Here is an 18,430-nt window from a genome sequence, read left to right on the forward strand (position 1 = left end):
TCCGCCGGAAAAAAGTCCTCGGGTCCGGAATGCGTTTGAATCCGGAGCAGGAATGCATTCGTGGCGACGCTCGCTCGCGAGAGGGAAAAAAACTCACCGGGAATTCATCTCTACCGCGAAAGCGACAGCAGGTGGCGGCACAGCGCGGGAAATATTTGGACGGTGGCGGAATCGAATACAATTGATGTCCTGTTGAATCGTCGGGCACGAGACAATTTCTCAACCAGCCGCTACCCTGGCCTCGAGGAAAGCAAATATTCCCTCGGGCGGGGGAAATAATTCTAGTTTCTGTAAGGCGAGGAGAGAGATCCATTAAGTATCGGGAAGCTCGTCGGGAGTCTCGTCGGAAAGTCACAGAGCTCCGAGGAGCCGACGTTAACGTCCGACGAGTGATCCCCGCTGCTGCTGCTGTCTACCCATCTGCCGCAGGCGAATTAACGTTTGCGCTCAGCTCTCCTAGCCAGAGTTCCGGTGGCTAGCCGGCAGGCTGTCTGGCTGGCTGGCTGGCTGGCTGGCTGGCTGGCTGGCTCAGTCGTTCGTTCGTTCGTTGCCTCTCCCCCCCACTCACCCGTTGACAGATGAGTCCGCAGAACATCTTATTAAGACAGGGACACCCCTCGTCAAGGTGGACTTTCATGACCGGAGTCCCTCGCTTCGAGTCTCCCAACACGGGATCGTCATTATCTCCCGCACAACATAGGAAACAACAGAAGCAATTGCTGAGGCAGTTGTTCTCGTCGCTCGCCCTCGCTGCGTCTAAGAGGTTTTGTCCTGAAGGAGTGCGAACACTGTACGACGAGACCGGGTCACACAGACCGCAGCAGCCGCACCGGTCGCAGCAGCTGTAGTAGCACCAGCGGCAGCCTGTAGTAATAGGAATCAGTTGGAAGAGACGACTTCTTCTTCTTCTGCCGCTGCGTTCGCCTGGCCCGCTTCATGAGGAGGAGTTTTTAGAAATCAGACCTTTCGGAGCAGCGGTGTCGATTGAATTCGCACAGGCGCTCTTCTCGCTCGCTACTGGCGAAAGCAGCAACGAGAACGAACATTCCCCCCTCCCGCCCACTCATGTTCAAAGGGTTACACCAGCTGAGCGCTGACGGAGGGCGATAGTCGAGAAACATCGGGCGGAGTTCGACGAGTCTCAATTTCCCGACCCCCCCCCAAGTTGAGATGTCTCGAATTTCTAGTTAGGTAGTTTCCCTTTGGCTCCGCCCTCCAGATATCGGTCACGGAGTCATGCGATGAAATGTACCTATTGGCCGATAACGTCAGTTTTGATTTATTGTCTATCCGATCATGGACAACAACGAGGAATCTCGGGATCCCTTGAGTAATTCCTATAAGCCGCTCGACCTCTCAGATTCGGCGTGCGGCTTCGACAGATCGGACAGCGAGCGGAAGCGGGTTCCCACCATACGCGGTGCGATATTAGAGAAAAACGATCCCCCCGCGGCGGATCCATTCGTTGTCAAAGACGCAAACAAGGATCCCTCGGTTCCGATGCTAATTCCACCACCGCCAAAGTTCGACGCGTTCGAGACAAAGAAACCCGGACCTTCCTAGTGGAGGAGAGAGCGACTAGGAACAAGCTTTCGTTATCGTGGCTGCGTGCACATATGTTCATTGCCGCAGTGAGAGAAAAATATATGGCATCGACTACTCAGCCTTACCGTGTCCATTTTTCATATTGTCCTCATGGCGGGTAGATTCGGGTTAGAGACCGTAGAACTAAGAACGGTGGTCGTAGTGACAACAACGGTCGGAGTGAGGGGCCTAGGGGGCCGATGTGGCATTGGTTTTAGTTGACCGTCATGCTTCAGCGAAACGAAGGAGAGGAGCTCGGAGGTACGAAGACAGTATTTGTCTTCGGTTATTGTCCGCACGGAAGACAATGCGTTCCATGCAACGTGCGGTAAATGGAGAACCGTCAATCAAAGGATCGGTGGACCAGCCGGCTGGCTGGCCGGTACCGGCGGGTGTTCGTGAGATCTAATCTGAGTGTCCATTGCGCGACTGACTGACTGGGTTGGTGGGAATCGCTGCGACGTCCATGCATTCATTTTCACGCATGCGAACAGCGTGCGTGGACACCGTAGATATACCGGTGGTAAACGTGTCAGAGCAGCCGTCGCCGCCGACACCACGTACTTCCACTGTAATCTTGTATGCGGCCACGTGGAGCGATTGAATGATGTTCGCCGTGGCGGTCGCTGTTGCCGCCGCCGCCGGGTGTTCGTGGCGAGATATTAGAAACGAGGAACTACGGCTGCTGGAATAACAGCTGGAAGTGAATCGAATATTGATAACACAAAAGTCAGCTCAATATCGGACCGTGTCTACTCAGAGGAAGGTGCAGATGCGCTGGCTGCCGTATCCCCCGTCGTCGTCGGATGGATCCTCGGCGGGAGGCGTCGCCTTCGCAGAGACGAACTCGATTCCATCGTGGCAGGAGCGAGGCTTTCGTTTGACTGTTAATTGGGGAGGCTCTCGAAACTGTATAGTAGAGATCCGTGAAATTGTTTATTCGCGCTTTTTTTTCGAATCCGCGCATTCATCACCACCGTCGCTGAGTGGGGGGCCATTGCCGTCGCGGCCCGAATCTATTCAGGTTTCCCGCAATGAAGGGCAGAATAGAGCCTCAGAATCAGCGCTGCATTTCTAGAATCCAAGGGAAATTAGGTCTGGGACCTCGCATCGCATAGAACGTAAGTCTCGATTTGAATCCAGTCCTCTAGGACCTGGGATCTAGACATCGGTAAAACCACCGAGTCCCAACGCCATTATCCGTTCGCGGGACAAAATTGGGTTCTTCATAATTTTTGTCATTGACTATTTTGAATAATCCTCTGGCCGTCTCTGAGATTCCGTCGTCCGAGACGCGAAGTGTTCGCTGTGGGTTGCTCTCCAACAATGGATGTTCGAGTCCGGAGCAACAAATCAACTGCCCTTAATGACGACAGATCATTCGACAGACGGGTTGTGAGTCCGCTCCTAGTGTAGTGGTTTTCTCCCAGCCGGTCAGATGGTAGCTTCGTCTCGCCGCTTGTTCTCGTCGACGTCGTCGCAGGGTCGACGTAAAGTTCGTTTGGCTGGATGCCAATGTTTGTTTGCGGCGGCGGCGGCGGCGCACAGCGTGGCCCTGTCTTTCGACAGAACGGCGGGAATGGAAGCGCGGGAAAAGTGGGAGGCAAGTAGCGGGAGCATGCGGGAGAATGCAGGGGGAAAAAATTCCTCGACTGTGTCAGTGTGATCTCACCTCTCTGCCGTGCTTGCCAACAGTTGCTCAGCATTTGCTCTCAACCGTTTTGGCCTCGGAGAATCCTCCCGACTGTCGCCTGATTCACGCTGAATGTAAGGTCCGAAGTCACGGCACAGTGAACAAGATGAATCACTCCTCTAATATCGCGAGTTTTCGCTTGCTCCTTTCTTGTTGCTCTTCCGCCCGCTCCCGTCCCCCTCAACGGTCAGTGGGGGCGGTGAGTTAGACGGTAGATGACAACTTCCCCGCCACGGAATTCACCCGGATAGAATGCCTCTGGCCGGTCCGCTGGAAAGTAGGTGGCCGAGGGTTGAACGGAGAGTAGCAAGTCCCGATCCCGATATCGATCCGAATCGTCGAAATCTTCGACTCCACAATCGAGCGTGGAAAATGCGAACTCGGGGATAGGGTCAGGCCGCAACCGGGAGCGTGCCGAGGGGGAATAGGATATGGTATTCAAAGGGAATCGACGAGCAGAAGGCATGAGATTCGTGGCGGATAAATTAGCCGGCAATCGTCCGGAATCGTTCCGCTCGGCCCTGTGTCCTCCCCGGGCCTGGTACCGTCGAGCAAGGAATCGTTCACCAGGTCCTTCGCGCCTGGAATCTCGCCACTCGGAGTGGTCGGGCTGGAGGAATGGCGGCTCTTGCAGATTACGAGCCTGACGACCGTTTCTCTAGCTGCTCCCTTCCTCGCGCTCGGCCTGTTGACCGAGCTCGCAAGAGAACGAGCGATCGCCAGACAGCGAACAATAGGCCGAAGCGAGGCCCCGATGATACAGGAAACATTAGGTGAAGTTATTGCGGCAACCTTTTCCGCGGTCAATGTTGTATTTGGCGTCTCCATCTGGCGGCTGCTGCTGCTGCCGTCTCGATGATGCCGGGCAGGAATGAGCCTCCAGTTCCTCAGCCACCTCGCCGCTTATCTGCGTGCCTGATCGCATGTGTATGCCGCTACCTCGCGACTCCGCCCGCACCCGCGATTCAGTCGCGCTGGCCGGAAGGCGGTCAATCAGCGAGCCGAGTGGACTCGGAAAGTTTATTCGTCGGAGATTCGGTCGAGTTTGCGTTCAGTGAAGCAGCAGACGGGGCTGTTCTCTGTTCACTTTCTTCGGCGAGGGCCACACTTGCGCTCTTCCGGAACTCGGCTCCAAAGACGGGCTCGGCTTCTGCGGGAGAACGAGCTGACTGTGTTTTTAATCGCTCAAGTAAACTCATTCCCTATCGCTGGTCTTCCTTCATCGTTTCGCTATCAGCCGCTCCCTTCGCTATCCCCAGCGCAATTACGCAGGCCGGGAAGAAAATGGAAGTCCACCTAAAAATTGAGCCACATCAGGAGAGGGACAAGCCTTCTTCATGATTTTCAATTATTCTCTGTTTATTGTCGATATCAATGATAAAGTTTTACATCCTCTTTTTTCGATGACTGTGTAGCAACGATAGGTGTAGGTACTTCTTCTTTGAATTGACTTCGTGTTCTCTCGATGATTTGTGACCTCGAAACAGCAACTCAGGCAGAGATCGGCGATTCCTGTTTCGACTCGGTCATGTATTGGCACCAGTTTCCGTTGGAAGCTCGGAGAAGACCTCGTTCCCTTACCGGGTCTCACGAGTTGACGATTCGCGGATTCAGGGCGAACCGAGGACTAGAGAATCGAAAATCGCATGTTGTCAGCGGTGCGCTGCCGAATAAGAATTTTCCAACGTGTTCCAGGATTCTCCCTCCCATAGCATGACCATACGGGGCGAACAACTGAGCCGGGGTGGAGGCGTCCGATCAGAATTAGGATCCCATGAACAACAGATGTGACCACAGATGTGGAGCTCTGAGTCCGTGCAGGGAAAGAGCATGAGATCACCAGATCATTAGATACGTCCAGATCGGTTGCGCGGAACTTTCCAGAGGGCAAATCACGTGAATAGAGGGGTTTCCGGGACCGAACGAATGCTTCCGGGGTATGCGTTGCTTGCGAAGGCCGCGGCTTCGTCTGAGATTTCAGTTTTAAGGCACGATTGCACGGCGATGATAGTTCTTGTCCAAATTCAATTATACTCGATCATCATTTAAGACACATCCGTCCCTAGGCGACGGCTCCAAACGACGGCGACGACGTACTCTAATTCTCGACATGAGTCGTCGCGAGGTTAGCTGAGACATATTGCCCTCCTCTCACTCCCTCTTTCCTGTGGCGTCTGAACCCTTTGTGGAACACAGTCAGAACGAACTTGAGTGATTTTTTTCAACCTATCCCAGCTCACACGGAAGCCCTTTCTTCAGACGGCGGACCTCGTAGGTGTGATATGAGTCACTAGTAAACTGACGACGATACACTGTTTATGCGATAGGCACCTGCCGATATGATAATAAGTTTGTAGGACTATCAACTTCGAACTCAATAATTATGCATAGTACTGACAGTAGGCCCGGTACCCACTAATGGCGAGATCTATTCTCGAATCCGTGTAATCTGTTTATGAGCTACGGCGAAGAAAGCTAGACGAAGTTCCTCCGATCGGATATCTCATTCATTCGCTCATAATAAGTCGGGGGGAAAAGAGTGACGCATTCGGGCATTTAGGAACCAAATTACATGCTAGCCTTGCACCCATTCTTTCATTGTGTCCAATGATGCGACAGAAGTTAACTATTCGGTCCGATTGACGGCTCCTCGCTCCGAGTGAGAGAAAATGATATTCTTCGTTCCCTGCGATATTCCAGGAGAAGTCCCAGTGTTCGACAATCATCTCGAATTCATGGTCATTCGATGGCTAAACAGGTGCTATTGTGTGCTCTCATTCGATGATGAATGCGATCATGTGCTTCGAGAATCTGTTCCACGAGCTATATCGGCGATTGTCGCGCGGATAGCCGAGTTAGATTTTGCTCGAGCGATTCCGTTCGATTGAGGGGACGAGAGGGCATGATGAGGCTTGCAATCAAGCTACAACCAATACGATATCGAGCGCCAAAAATTGAAAGCTTTGGACCGACTATATCCGCTCGATGTTCCAAACGGCAATTTTTACGATCATCCTCACTTTTCGGGGTGATAATTAATCTGCGCTAAGGGAAGAACGAACAACGAATGAACTCGGGAGCCGCTTCCCGGAATCGGGTTGCGGGCGATTTCGGTACTATCGGAGAAATCCACGAACACGAGCTCACCTTGGCGAATTTTGTCCTCGACGCGCTACGCAGAAGGGGATATTGGTAATTCGACAAGATTAACCCTCGATCCAATGGAGTCGGGGCTCAAAAAAAATCAGGCAGCAAACCTTATGATTTGAAGACGGTTGAGGCTCACAGGCGAATATCTCGCCTCAAAATCGTCGTAGCGGATACATCCGGACAACAGGGCGGCCAGAAAAAAATCGGAAGGACACGACAGGATCAGAGCGAAGGAGCGATAGATTTCAAGGGTTTGTCTTTCAATCACCACCGTGTGATGCTATGCCGCCTCCCCAAGCCGAGAAATTCGCGTTGACCTCGTTGCTTGTTTCGGAATGCTGAGATGATGAACGACGGGAGTTTGCGATTGAAGGCATCTGGTGCGAGAGTCCGTTTCGGGAATATTTTTCTCGTTCTCGTTCGTAAAAGATGAAATCCTGCAAATGAGGAGAGAGAGAATCTCAGGAAATGAATCACGACGCGAGTTTTTTCGGTATAATCCTACTCCCGAGAGCCGCCAGCCACCCTCTGTATTCACGGAGTCTTGTACGAGAGCGATTTCGTGATTTTCTCTACCTGAGAGGAGACTCGCATTCTCTTGTAATGGCTGGTCAGGGAAACGTAGGCGTAGTACGCGGACGCTCTAGCGGAGATAGGCATGTTCAATTTTTGATCAGCTCTTTTGGCACGTCTTAGCGGAATAAAGCTAATGGAAGACGACCGTCTATTAGATGACAGCGATCTGGGGATCGAATTGTACAAACCACTATTTACGCCCCAGTCGTCGAGTGAGTCCCCATCGGGGACGGTTCCTCTTGGCCTCTTGTGTTAAAGGCTCGTCCCTTTTCCGAGAAGTCACCCCTCCCCCGCGCTAACCCGTCCTGCCCCTTCGCGTCTACAGGAGCTTTCTCTCCACGTCTTCTCGGTCCCGTCGTCGCGTCGCGCGGGTTGATGGAGTATTTTCCGGATCCGCGCGCGCTCCCGCCCGATACCGCTACGACCGAATCGGAATTTTCCGATTTGGAATGAAACAAGAAAAAACTCCATTAGCTCGCATAGACCTTCCCTCGAGCCGTTTCCGATTTCTGCCAAGATTCCAGAGCGCTGATATTTCTGAAAAGCTCGGATCATTCCTGTCGAGTAACGTCTGTCTCGACGGGCAGACAGGCTGACGACTCGTGGCGGCGGCGGCGGCGGCTGTGAAGGGCTGCTCTGCTAAATTGTTAGAGCGCATTGTATTTTCAGAACAGCTTTCCCGTGGTCAGATGGATGATGAAGTTTTTCTCTCCCTCGCGGTGGTTGAACAGCCCGGGGCTTTTTGAAGGCTTGCCCGTCCGCCTGTCCGCGCGCTCAAGAAAAGTGCGGGGAATGCATTGGAAGAAACGAATAACGTGGCGTCAGCGATTCCGAAAGAAGTTGTACGGGAGCCGCAGGACCAGTTTGGGGGATTTCCGTCGAGCTAGGGGAGTCAGATTCGCGAAGAATTCCTGAAATCCCCAGGATAGTGCGTCACGTGCGTCGAAACGGAGAAAAAAACTTAATCTGGCCACAGCAGTGGTCCGATGACTGCGGTTGCATATAGGCCGGCGTCTCAAGCCCGACTGACAGTAGCAGATGGTCAGCCCGGTGTTTTCGGGTGATGCGCGTGAATAATTCACCGGATAATCGCTAATTGAGTATGCGGACTGATCCCTGGCGTCGTCCCTTGTCGTGTTATTCCTCTTCGTCCTGCTCCCGCCACTCAAACTCCTTCTGTAGGCGGCTGCGTGGCCGAGATTATCCCCGGGGGAGTCTCCGAATAACAGTGGGCCTTTGAATAGGCGTGGGGAATTCAGAGGCGGCTCAATCAATGAGCGTTGATATTCAGAGACGTCTTCCCGATTCCGTCGAGGATAGCTCCTCTTGACGAAGGGCAATCCAGAGCCTGGGTTCGTCGATTGCGAAAACTGCAAGGCGGCGATTGATAGCCTTGAACACGGTCATAGATGCGTCGCCTGATGGAGGAATCGCTGCAAGACTGAAGATGACGCTGCTCCTGAAGATTTTCGCCCAAGACCAGCTCTGCGTCCGAATACAAATCTGGCTCTGCCTTTGGAAAAAGGTACCGCCGATTTCCCCCGACCTACGTTTGAAAGAATATCGAAGCCCAACGGCAAAACTCCCGGAACCAGAAGACTTCTACCGCTCCAATCGATCGATGCTATTTGCTGATCGTGTCCTTCTGCTACTCACAAGGATCAACGCTACCCCGATGAGCAGGGCTTTGTGTGCCGCAGGAATCTCCTCCGGGAAAGAGACCCCGAAATTGTCCGAGGTGGCCAGCAGCTCTTTGGGAAGGTTGTCCCATTCCTTGCTGACTCGACCGACTTCCGTCCCGGTGTGGTCTGTGATCTGAAAAGATTCCGAGAAAAGAAAAACTCAATGTAGAAAAGAGTCTCTCGATCAGATTATCGCCGCGCAAGGCGATACTTCCTTCCTCTCTCCCTCCCTGCATTGCCCGCTGCTTCCCCGATCGCGCATGGAATTTCATCGGGGACTATGACCGAAACATCGTGGGAATCCGTGGCTTTGTCTTCGTGCCTTCTCCTCCGGCTCCGCACGATGGTTCGGTCTGAATGGGTTTCCATCTGGTTTCGGGGTAGGTTGCGTTGGCACACTTCTCTGGAAGCCGGGTCTCCCTTGTTGTGCTTTCCCATCCCCGCGAGCGCAGCGACTGCCTCCGTCGAGGCTGCTGTTGTTGTCGGACGTTCAGGCACAGAAGGGTACGGAGAGGGAACGCCGGGAGGCAAACTACTAATACCTCTTCCTCCCCGGCCGTAACTCGGACGTCCTGAGCAAGTCGCTATGCGTTCGTATGAAGCGCTGGTACTCGAAGTATTTGGCGCGAAGTCGCATCGCTCGCAGCTCTCGAGATGAATGGAGAAGAGTCCCGGAAGGGGACAAAGGTATGATGTATGTGAGGAGCTTTCCAGTCGCCGCCGCCGCCGCCACCAAAAGCTCGTAAGCTATCCTTTTGCCAGGCCCGCGGCCGCGCGTGTGTCTGTCTATCCGCCCGTCTGTTTGTCCGTGCGTCAGCCAGTCAGTCAGTCAGGCCATCTATCCATCCATCCGGCTGCCTGCCAAGAGGGAAGCATTCCCCAGTGACAGTGAGTTTGAGAACAAATGAGACGAACTCTTGCTCGGAACCGGCTGCGGCAGCACAATTCTCCATTGGGACATTCGGATGCCGTCCTCGATGCTGCTGCTGCTGCCGCCGCCTACACCGCAACTACCGATAGAGTGGTCAATAGTTGCAGCTCTGGTAGCAATCGGAGCGATGCCTTCCTCACAGGTGGTCAACCGAACCCGCAGCTGACCGGCTCGGCGTCCGGTAGGTCGGTCCACACTCCTTTTCGCCCGTGAAACACCCCGCAGCAACAGTAGCGGTTGCTTGACGCACGCACGCACGTCTGGCTGCGCGAGCGGAAAAACCGACGACAGGGAAGGGGACCGCATCTCTGTAAAATTTTTCAAAGGTGCACGCCCCCCACTCGCAACCGTCCAGCGGCGGCTGCCGATGGAAGGTCCGTCGTCGGCACCCGCTCCCAAAAGCAGTGGAGTTCGAGAAGAGAAGGCTACTCGAGAACGTGGCTCGAATAAAGATCGATTAACTCGCCACCGAAAGCGGTATTGGAAATTTTTAAGATATCTAAAAGCTCAGAGCCTAAAACGGCACGAGAGGGATTTGTGCCGCCTCGCCTAAAGCTCTCCGTCCGTCCGCGCGCTCCTGCGTTCGGCAATGGCTTCGACCGTATACACGGCTGGACGCTAAGACGCAGCTGGCTGGGTGCCGGAACTTTGCGTCGTCGGATCGTCAGGAGGACGGGAGGAACGGACAACCGTCCTCCATTCGGCATGGCTGTTCGCTCCCGTCATCCTCCCTGGCAATGAAGAAGAAACAGGGAAGGAAGACTGGAACAAAGTTATGAAGTCGTTTAGACGGTCTCGGCTGGAATGCCTGGTCGTCATATAAAGCAGCCGGTCGGCAAGTCGTGAACGGGTGCGCGAACGAACGACGTCCTCGGATGGGGAAGCTCGGACGCCACCGTTGAGGCTCGAGACTGTGGCAAATAGAAGAGATCCACCCCTACTGCTGCCGCGAGAGACCCGCACCCCGGTCGCCACCGCCGTGGTTTGGGTCTGTTGACCGTTTCGTCTCCGTTATCTCTGGTCTGCTGTCGACGAAGCATCTTGGGGACAAGCTTGCTTGAACCCCGCCTCTTCTGTGAACTAGCTCATATGCAAGCTGCTGTGACCCTACGTGTCCCGGTGATAGAGAGCGTATGGGAACGGGAGGAGGCAACAGCGAACGAGGCGAAGAAGAAGACGACGACGACGACGACATTGACGTCGACGACGACGACAAAAGCACCGAGTGGAATGAGAGGGGAAAAAACTGCAATAAAGTATCCGACGACTTCTCGAGCACGCAACCTTTTCCGTCTGTCGCACCAGCTCCCCGCACGTGCGCTAAAAAGATACGTCGGAGCCTGAATTTTCGAGACTATAAATTTGGATCGCCAGACAGGGAAGCTGGAACTGCGTGCGAGGAGCTCTGTGTACGCGAAAAAATCGAATCGGCACGAAGGGCTCGGGACTCGCCCCTGCAGTATAAGCGCTAAGCGCTTGCTACGATTCCGCGACTGCCGGAGCCTGCTCCCGCCGTTGCGGTGATGTCCGTGACTTTTTTGTTGGCGCCGCACGGCAGGATCCCATCGACTGGAGGACGGTTCCCTGTGTCGTTCAGAGCTGCGCTACCGGTGCTTTGTTGCTGGCCTGATGTTGGCTTGAAGTTTGTCGTCTGCTCCTCCAGGAATCCGTTTAGGAATTCCGGAAATTTCTCTGTCGAAAGAGGCATTGTACGGGGAGCACATATCCGACGACTGCTAGACAAACCATCTCGTTGTCAATATCGAGTATCTCCTTCCTCATTTCTCTCGTCTTTCCGTCGTGCGGGTATCTTCTGTGTTCTCGACGTCGCTGCTCACTGCTTTTTCATTTTTTCCTCTATGAAAAAATTCTTATGTTGACAAGCTCGTGCAATCACTATCCGCTATAGTCCCCCGGGATGGTGGTCTGCGATGCCACCGCATGAGCGTCATGTAACGAAGTTTGAATTTCATTTCACTGCTGAAAGAGGAGAAGAAAAAAGAGGAGAACGCTTACCGCAAAGTCGACATCGCCGTCGAGGACGCACGCTATCCGCGGACATGTGGGGCCTTGAACTCCATACAGCGTCTGGAAAAGAATTTGCGGCCGTGAAATTACTTCCCCATGACTGTCCACGCACGGAGCTATTTCCCGTGAAAGTTTCTCGGTTAACGGGTCACACAAATCTGGACGTCCACACCGCAGTAGCTCCTGAACTCGCACTCGCGTAACGTCGCATTTTTTCACAAACCCGTTCGGGAGCCTCAACCGCTGGTTCCGAGTGGGCTCCACCGATTCTGTCTGGATGCAATAAACTGAGACCGCGAGCATACCAATGTGCTGATGAGACAATGACAATATGGGAAGAGGTCGCAGTTTTCGCTTGTTTGATCGCTATTGATCGGAAAAGGATGTTTCCCTCGCGAACGGCCGGGGTGTCGCTATGGCTGCTGTGAACTGCTTAGGGTAAGCGATTCTGGATGAGACATCTGCTATTCGGCTCATTAAGTCACCATGAGCAAGCATTGGCCCGTCGGTCGGTCCGTCGGTCGGGCGGGCGGTTTGTCGCCCTTTGGTGAGGTCGTAGGTCCGCCCGCTCGAGCGGCCGTCGTGAGCATTAGCAGCGACAACGGAAACGTCCTCTCCGTAGACTTGAAGTGGGAGACGAACGAAACCGGAGCTGGGGAGAACTCACGCTGCATGCGCGCCCAAATCCAGGACGAGCGGCGGCAGCAGCAGCGACGGAAAACCGGTCTCGTTCCCCGAATCTAACTTCGGTAATCTCGGACAGGCGGGCGAACGGCCGACGCGTTGCTTCGTTGGTTCGCCGGAGGAACTCCGCCTGTCTTGCTGCTCGGCGACTCGCGAACCTCATTAATCTGTCGACACCACCAGGAAGTCATTTCGTAAACGACTCCCCAGACCCCGTGACAGACTCCCCCAGGTCCGGAGTCATCTTGACCCCGCGAGCTCTTTTCTGAGGGGGCGAGCATTGGCCGAGCGTAATGGGGGTCCGAGGGCCAACCCCTTGTCGGTCGGCGGACTCGGCCAGCCTCGGCTTAGAACGCAAGTCGCCCTTGGCTGACGCCAGCGGCCGCAGAAGGATCGGGATGGCCTTTGCTCATCCCCAGCAGCAAAGAAACGATTCTCTCGTCTTTATTTCGCGCGAGCGGAGCTTCTGACGGGGAGCGCAGACCGTCCACTGGTCCATCGGTCGATCGGTCCGTCGAGTCGATCGAAATGATGACCATCACTGACGTTTGAAAAAGAGAAAAGAGACTCGGAGAAATATCGGAAAAGAGAACGACAAGGATTTACGAAGCAAATGGTTCTCAGGATGCCCTTCATCTCAGCTGCTGGTCAATCGGTCGGCCGGTACGTCTGTCGCTCGGTGGGCCCGTTTGTTTCTTCTCGGCTCTTTCTCCTGGACTCTGTTTGGCTTTGTGGAGTCTGTTCGGTCGGTCATTTGTTCGTTCGTCCGTCTCTCTTAACGGAACCTCATTCGCGTGTCTTTTCGGTCACAGATTGTAACATTGCTCTCTGATAGCCAACAAGTACTGGAGCGGGTTGTCGGCCTACGACATTGTTGCTTGGCGGACAAACCACTCAAAAGACCTCTCGACACATTCCATTCTGCGCCTACACCGAGCACTCCCGAATTCCCGTCGAACGCCGAATAAACGTTCCGGAGACGCGAAACGCGCCCGAGGTGATGGAGTTAGGAGTGAATGGGAGCTTTCACGCCTCGCTGTGAGTCGGTCCTCCGTGCGTATACAATGCGGGCGTATGTTGCAAAGCCAGAGCCAACTCGTCACCATAATCGCTGGCCGAGAATTCTGAGCGCTCAAGGCAATCGATTTCTCGGGGCTCGAGCTCCCGCCCATGATTCGCCCCAAGCATGAAGAGGAATTTAGAAGTCGGAGATCTCATCCATGAAATCGGAGACGGATCGCCACAGAACGGGGGAGAGGGAAACTCGTATCGCGGAGGCGGCGGCGTAGGCAGGAGCACCTCGTCTTTGGCGCAGAACGATTCGACTGGAACGGAGAAAGGTTTTGAACAAGACTCAGGCACATACCTTTCCATCGGGATCGTTGACGGCGAAGCGAGGCGAGACACCGAACCAAGTCTGTTCTTCGCGGACCATTCCCACCATGACTCCAGGTGGGCACTCAATTCGAGTTTCCTGAAAGACGGTAAAATCAAATTTGAATCGAACGTCGTTGAGTCCGGCGCTCCTACAGACGTTCGCTGAGGGTTTCTTCTCGTTCTTGTCCCGCGCAACGAGTCTCTTCTCGCGGCCGTCGTCGCTCTCCTTCCCCTTCCTGGTAGCCGCATGCTCTTCCGCTGCTCGTCTGACGGCCTCTTACCCTTGACCGTCCAGTTTCGGAATATAGACCGCGTTCGGTAATACTCCCACTCGAATCGAGAATAGCGAAGCGGCATCGACGGGGCGAGGAGGGATGATGGTGGTAATGGCATTGTACGGTGCCTTGGACGGCAAGAAAAGGAGAATCAGCGGACAGGGGCTCTGAGCGACGGCGGCGGAGGCCCAAGAAGCGAGTCGGGTGCTAATACGGGCTCCGGGCTTGGGGTTGGAAGCCGCGAGGAGTGGTCGACGGAGTATTGAGTGTTATGGGAACGAGATAGATAGATAGATGAATAGATAGAGACCCGAGTTCGAGCGCTAGCCGAGCAAGTCGACCGGTCGGCTAGCCGGAACGAGGAGCCTCCGTGTAATGGGATGCCGCGCTCGCTCTTCCTCCCGCTCGCTCGCCCGCCCGCCATGTGGTCACATCGACACAGTTCTCTTCCTGCTCCTCCGTTCGACGTATAATTCCTCTCCTGATTCGTCGAGCCGCGGCTTCCATGTATTGAAGCCGTCGTCGACGTTATCGTGAGAGCTGCCGCTGCCTTCGTCGTCGTCGTCGGTCGACGTGCTGTTACAAGAGCGCGTGGCATTCGACTAGCCAAGCATCTAGCAGAAGTCCCAGGAACGCGCGGGTCCTCTCGTCTACGACGTCCTCGACCCGTTCGCCTCCCATCGCCGCCGACGTCTCTCGCTTGCCACGGAAAAGCAATGAGCGTAGAACGACGGAGAAGAAAGGACCGGGCTTGCTAAACTTATATTTTGTTCCACGCGGCTCAAGTTCAGCAACTAAGCGCTTTGACGCATGAATTATTCAGCCTTCATGTGGCTTCGATGGGCGAGAGGGGTCGGGGAGACGGCTCGAACGTCGCTGATGTGCGTGCGCCGGCGTCAGTCTGCCCCCACCTAGATGTTGCGGTGTGCGGAGCAAAGTCAACGACCAACCGAGCGCGCCGCCCGGTTCCGATGCAACATCAAAGAGAACAGCAGCGGAACATTATGGCCGAACGTGGCCGTCAACCTTCTCGTGGCCTTTTCAACCCGCGACTGGCTTCCGGCTTGCTTACGTACTGATCGGTCGCCGCGGCCGCGAGGGGATCAGGACGTTAACGGGAGCTTTCCGGGAGGGTGACGACAAGGAAGCAAAGTCTACGTGCTTTCGGTTTCTTTTTTTTCTCCTTCGTGTCGAGCGCCGCTTATATTCCTGCCTGTCACCGAATTCCGTCGGACCCTAGGATCCGGCGTATCCCCCTCCTCGCTCCGGTCGGCCTGAATAAGATCTTTCAGAGACCGCCGCTAAGGCCGAATTCGCTCTGAGTCACTCTGGAAACATGGTTCCGAATCCGTCAGAGCCTGGGGGCTGTTTAGGGGTTCGAACCCTTCGAGAGCCATGTTCCGCGCCGCAAACCTTCTGTCTCGGGGCGCTCGCGCATTCTCGCGCCTAGGTAATGCTCTCCCTCTCTCCCTTCATGCAGTAAGTGAGGGATTTATAGTGAGGGGTCGCTTGGCTGCCGGGCAAGCGTGAAGACGGGCAGCCGGGGTCAGCAGTTTCGAGGAGTATGCTTCCTCACTCTCCCTGCTTACCATCACGAAATGCTTTTCGGCATAAGGGAACGAGGCGTCGAGGGGAACAGGCTCTCTCCGGACGGTGCAAACGCCACGAGCCATGCGGGTCATGAAGAAGAAGAAGAGGCAGACGAAAATTCTGCGTTCGTTCCTCCACTCGCGGGCCCGCCCTCTGCTTGATGCCGGCCGGCGCGGCGAAGGACGGCGCCCGGCCATCGAGTCTCGAACCAAATAAAGCAGAACTGCTTAAGCGGATGACGCAGGATGGCTGGTTGGGTGTTTTTACTGGACGGAGGAGGAGGAGCTGCTGCTGCCGACCAACTGACTGAGTGGCTCCCGGAGTCCCCGGCGAGGAGGGAAGGAGCCATTGCCCGTGTTGCCGGTGCTCCTTTGGGACAAAGCGGAGGTCATCTCTTTTGACGGGGTCCAAAATGTTTTTCTTCCCGGGGCCCGAATCTTCCGCACGATCCCAGCCGCGTCCGTTTTATTATATGGAGAGAGACTTGAGGGAAAATTGAGAAACGACGACGAAAAGGGAACCCAATAGAGACGGTGGACGGTCAAGCTTTTTGGCAAACTGACCATGTGATTTTGTTGCGACTCCCTTAACAGTGCTGTGATCTAGTGGTGTCATCTAGCAGGGGGCGGGGGACTATGGCGGGAAAAAAATCGGCTGCTAGGGAAGATGATGGGTAGATGGAAGGACGGCGGCGGGGAAGGCGACAGACCCAGCCACATGTCGTAATGGGATGCAGGACTCAATTTGTCTTGCTTGGATCGCGACTTGGCCCTCGGACGATGGACGGAGCAACGGAGCGATCCATCACGAGCTACACTGTATTAACTCCACGGATGGCGCGCACTAATCAGCCGGAGACGGGACGAGCCTGACCTAGGTGTTCGTCTGCTCCGCTGTCTTCCCCGACTACTTCGGCTCCCTGAATGGCTTCATCGAGACGCATCAGCCCCGGACACTCTCCCCGATTCCGAGGGGATACGTGCAGACGGACGTTTATCCACTATCGCATTCGTCCATCCCGTCCCGTGCCCACCGTATACAAAAGCCAGAATCGTCGAGCTGATGAACCCTTGAAATTCATAACTCACCTGCTGACAGATTGGAAGCACCGGACAGCAGCAGCAGACGTTGAGCCACGGAGGACGTTCCAACGCTATAACAGGTCTACCGTGAAGATCAACAATGTTCATATGGAACGCCCGGTCTGGACCGCAGCAGTCTCGCGCACAGAGAGTTGTGGCTTCCTCGGCACGGAAAACGTCTTGGCCGAGGATCGTTCGCAGAGTGTACTTGTTGTTGAAGTCGGAGTTACGCCGAACTGTAACGAGTGCAAACATAATGAGTTAGTTTTTCGTACTCCATTGTTAGCGAACTCGTAACGAATGCTCGAACTATTGCCCTATTTTTTTCATCGTATTCCTGCCCGGCGAGCTCCGTTCGGCTGCTCGTCAGACCGGGCGGTCGACCGTCGGAGCGTTCGACTTACAAATGGGGGAATCAGACACTTCGAACCAGACGCAGAATCAAGACGGATGGCGGGAGCTCCGGACGGAGGGACGGATGGATGTACGGCCGACAAACGGACGGACGGGCCGACCGGCGAGCCAGCGGACGAGCGAGCTCACAGACACGAAAATCCCTCCGGTCGTCACGAAGGGTTGCTTGTCCATGACGTGCTACCGGGGAGCATAGACTCGCCCGCGGGAAAATGAGGGCGACGAAAAACGACGACCGGGGAGGGTCGGTGGACCGGGCGCGGGATAGTTGCGCTGCGTCCAGCAGATGGTTTTGCTTCTTCGGTGCTACAGTACGTACACCCTCAAAACGGCCGCAAAGCGGTCGTAAACTTCTTTCCTTTCTCAAACAAACGTCTAGCCGCCGCTGCAAGAGCGGAGACCGACGCCTCTTCCTCCGCCGATCGTTGTTTCACTACGAGACGCGACAACATGGGAACGCGAGCTCAAAGCCATTGCAGTATGTCCTCTGTTCCGTCGGATTTTCAGTTAGCCAGCGCCTGGCAAGTGAAGCACAAGCTTTCGAGAGAAATGTCCCTCATTTGTTTCGACCGGACCACCGGGCGCCCGGTCTGTCGGTCCTCATATCAAGCACCACCACCCGTCGCTTAAACTGGCGTAAACAAACAAGCGAACATACAAGGAATTGTTTGCCGACGAATAGCGGGAAAAGGGACACCGGAGAACCGGTTTCGTTCGCGCGGTCCACGAACTGTGTATTGAACTGTCCTCCTTGTGATCGAGACTCAATCGTCACGCTCGACGGAGTTCGCGTGAGCCGAGGGCTACGAATTAGGGCGATTTCCGTTCGATCGCGGGCGTTGCCGCCTTCAACGAGACTCATCGGGGGAAACGGATACTCGATACTCGTCCGGTCGACGAGAAACACGGTCGCGGTTTCTCCTTCGATCGTTCGGCCCCTCAGAGAAAGGGGAAATGAAGACTTGTCATGGGAAGAAAAATTGCAAGGACGGGAGCTGGGTCGACAAGATGGGAGAGTGAGCAGAAAAATGTCTTCGACTTACGTCCGGCTATTGGAAGGCGTTGCTTGATGAGAAGATGATCCACGTGTGTCAGCTGAGGGAGTAGGCCTTCAGAGCGTCGTCTTTGTCTCGTCGCCGCCGCCGCCGCCACCGCCGTCGCTTGTGAGCTTGGAGACATCACCGGAGGGTGTGGGGGAACTGGTGGGGGCCGTGGTTTCGGGAGGGGCGTGGGCTCTTTCACAACCACTGAAGCCGGTTCTCGCTCGGGACGGTGCTCAGGATTCCGTTCAGGATCCCGTTCAGGATCCCGTTCAGGTCCCCGTTCAGGTTCCCGTCCAGGATCTCGTTCAGGATCCCGTCCTG

The 18,430-nt window shown here is 55.0% G+C and overlaps 1 protein-coding gene across 1 annotated transcript in view; it reads left to right on the forward strand.

Moving 5' to 3' along the window:
* Positions 1–18,430, forward strand: part of GlnRS (Glutaminyl-tRNA synthetase) — a 31,864-nt gene that overhangs the window by 5,852 nt on the left and 7,582 nt on the right. Inside the window, exon 4 of the mRNA XM_029111275.1 lies at positions 4,909–4,935. Coding sequence (XP_028967108.1) covers positions 4,909–4,935 — 27 coding nt within the window. The remainder of the gene's footprint in view (positions 1–4,908; positions 4,936–18,430) is intronic.

This window comes from Galendromus occidentalis, unplaced genomic scaffold (genome assembly GCF_000255335.2).
Source record: "Galendromus occidentalis unplaced genomic scaffold, Mocc_1.1 scf7180000077428, whole genome shotgun sequence".
Taxonomy (NCBI): Eukaryota; Metazoa; Arthropoda; class Arachnida; order Mesostigmata; family Phytoseiidae; genus Galendromus; species Galendromus occidentalis.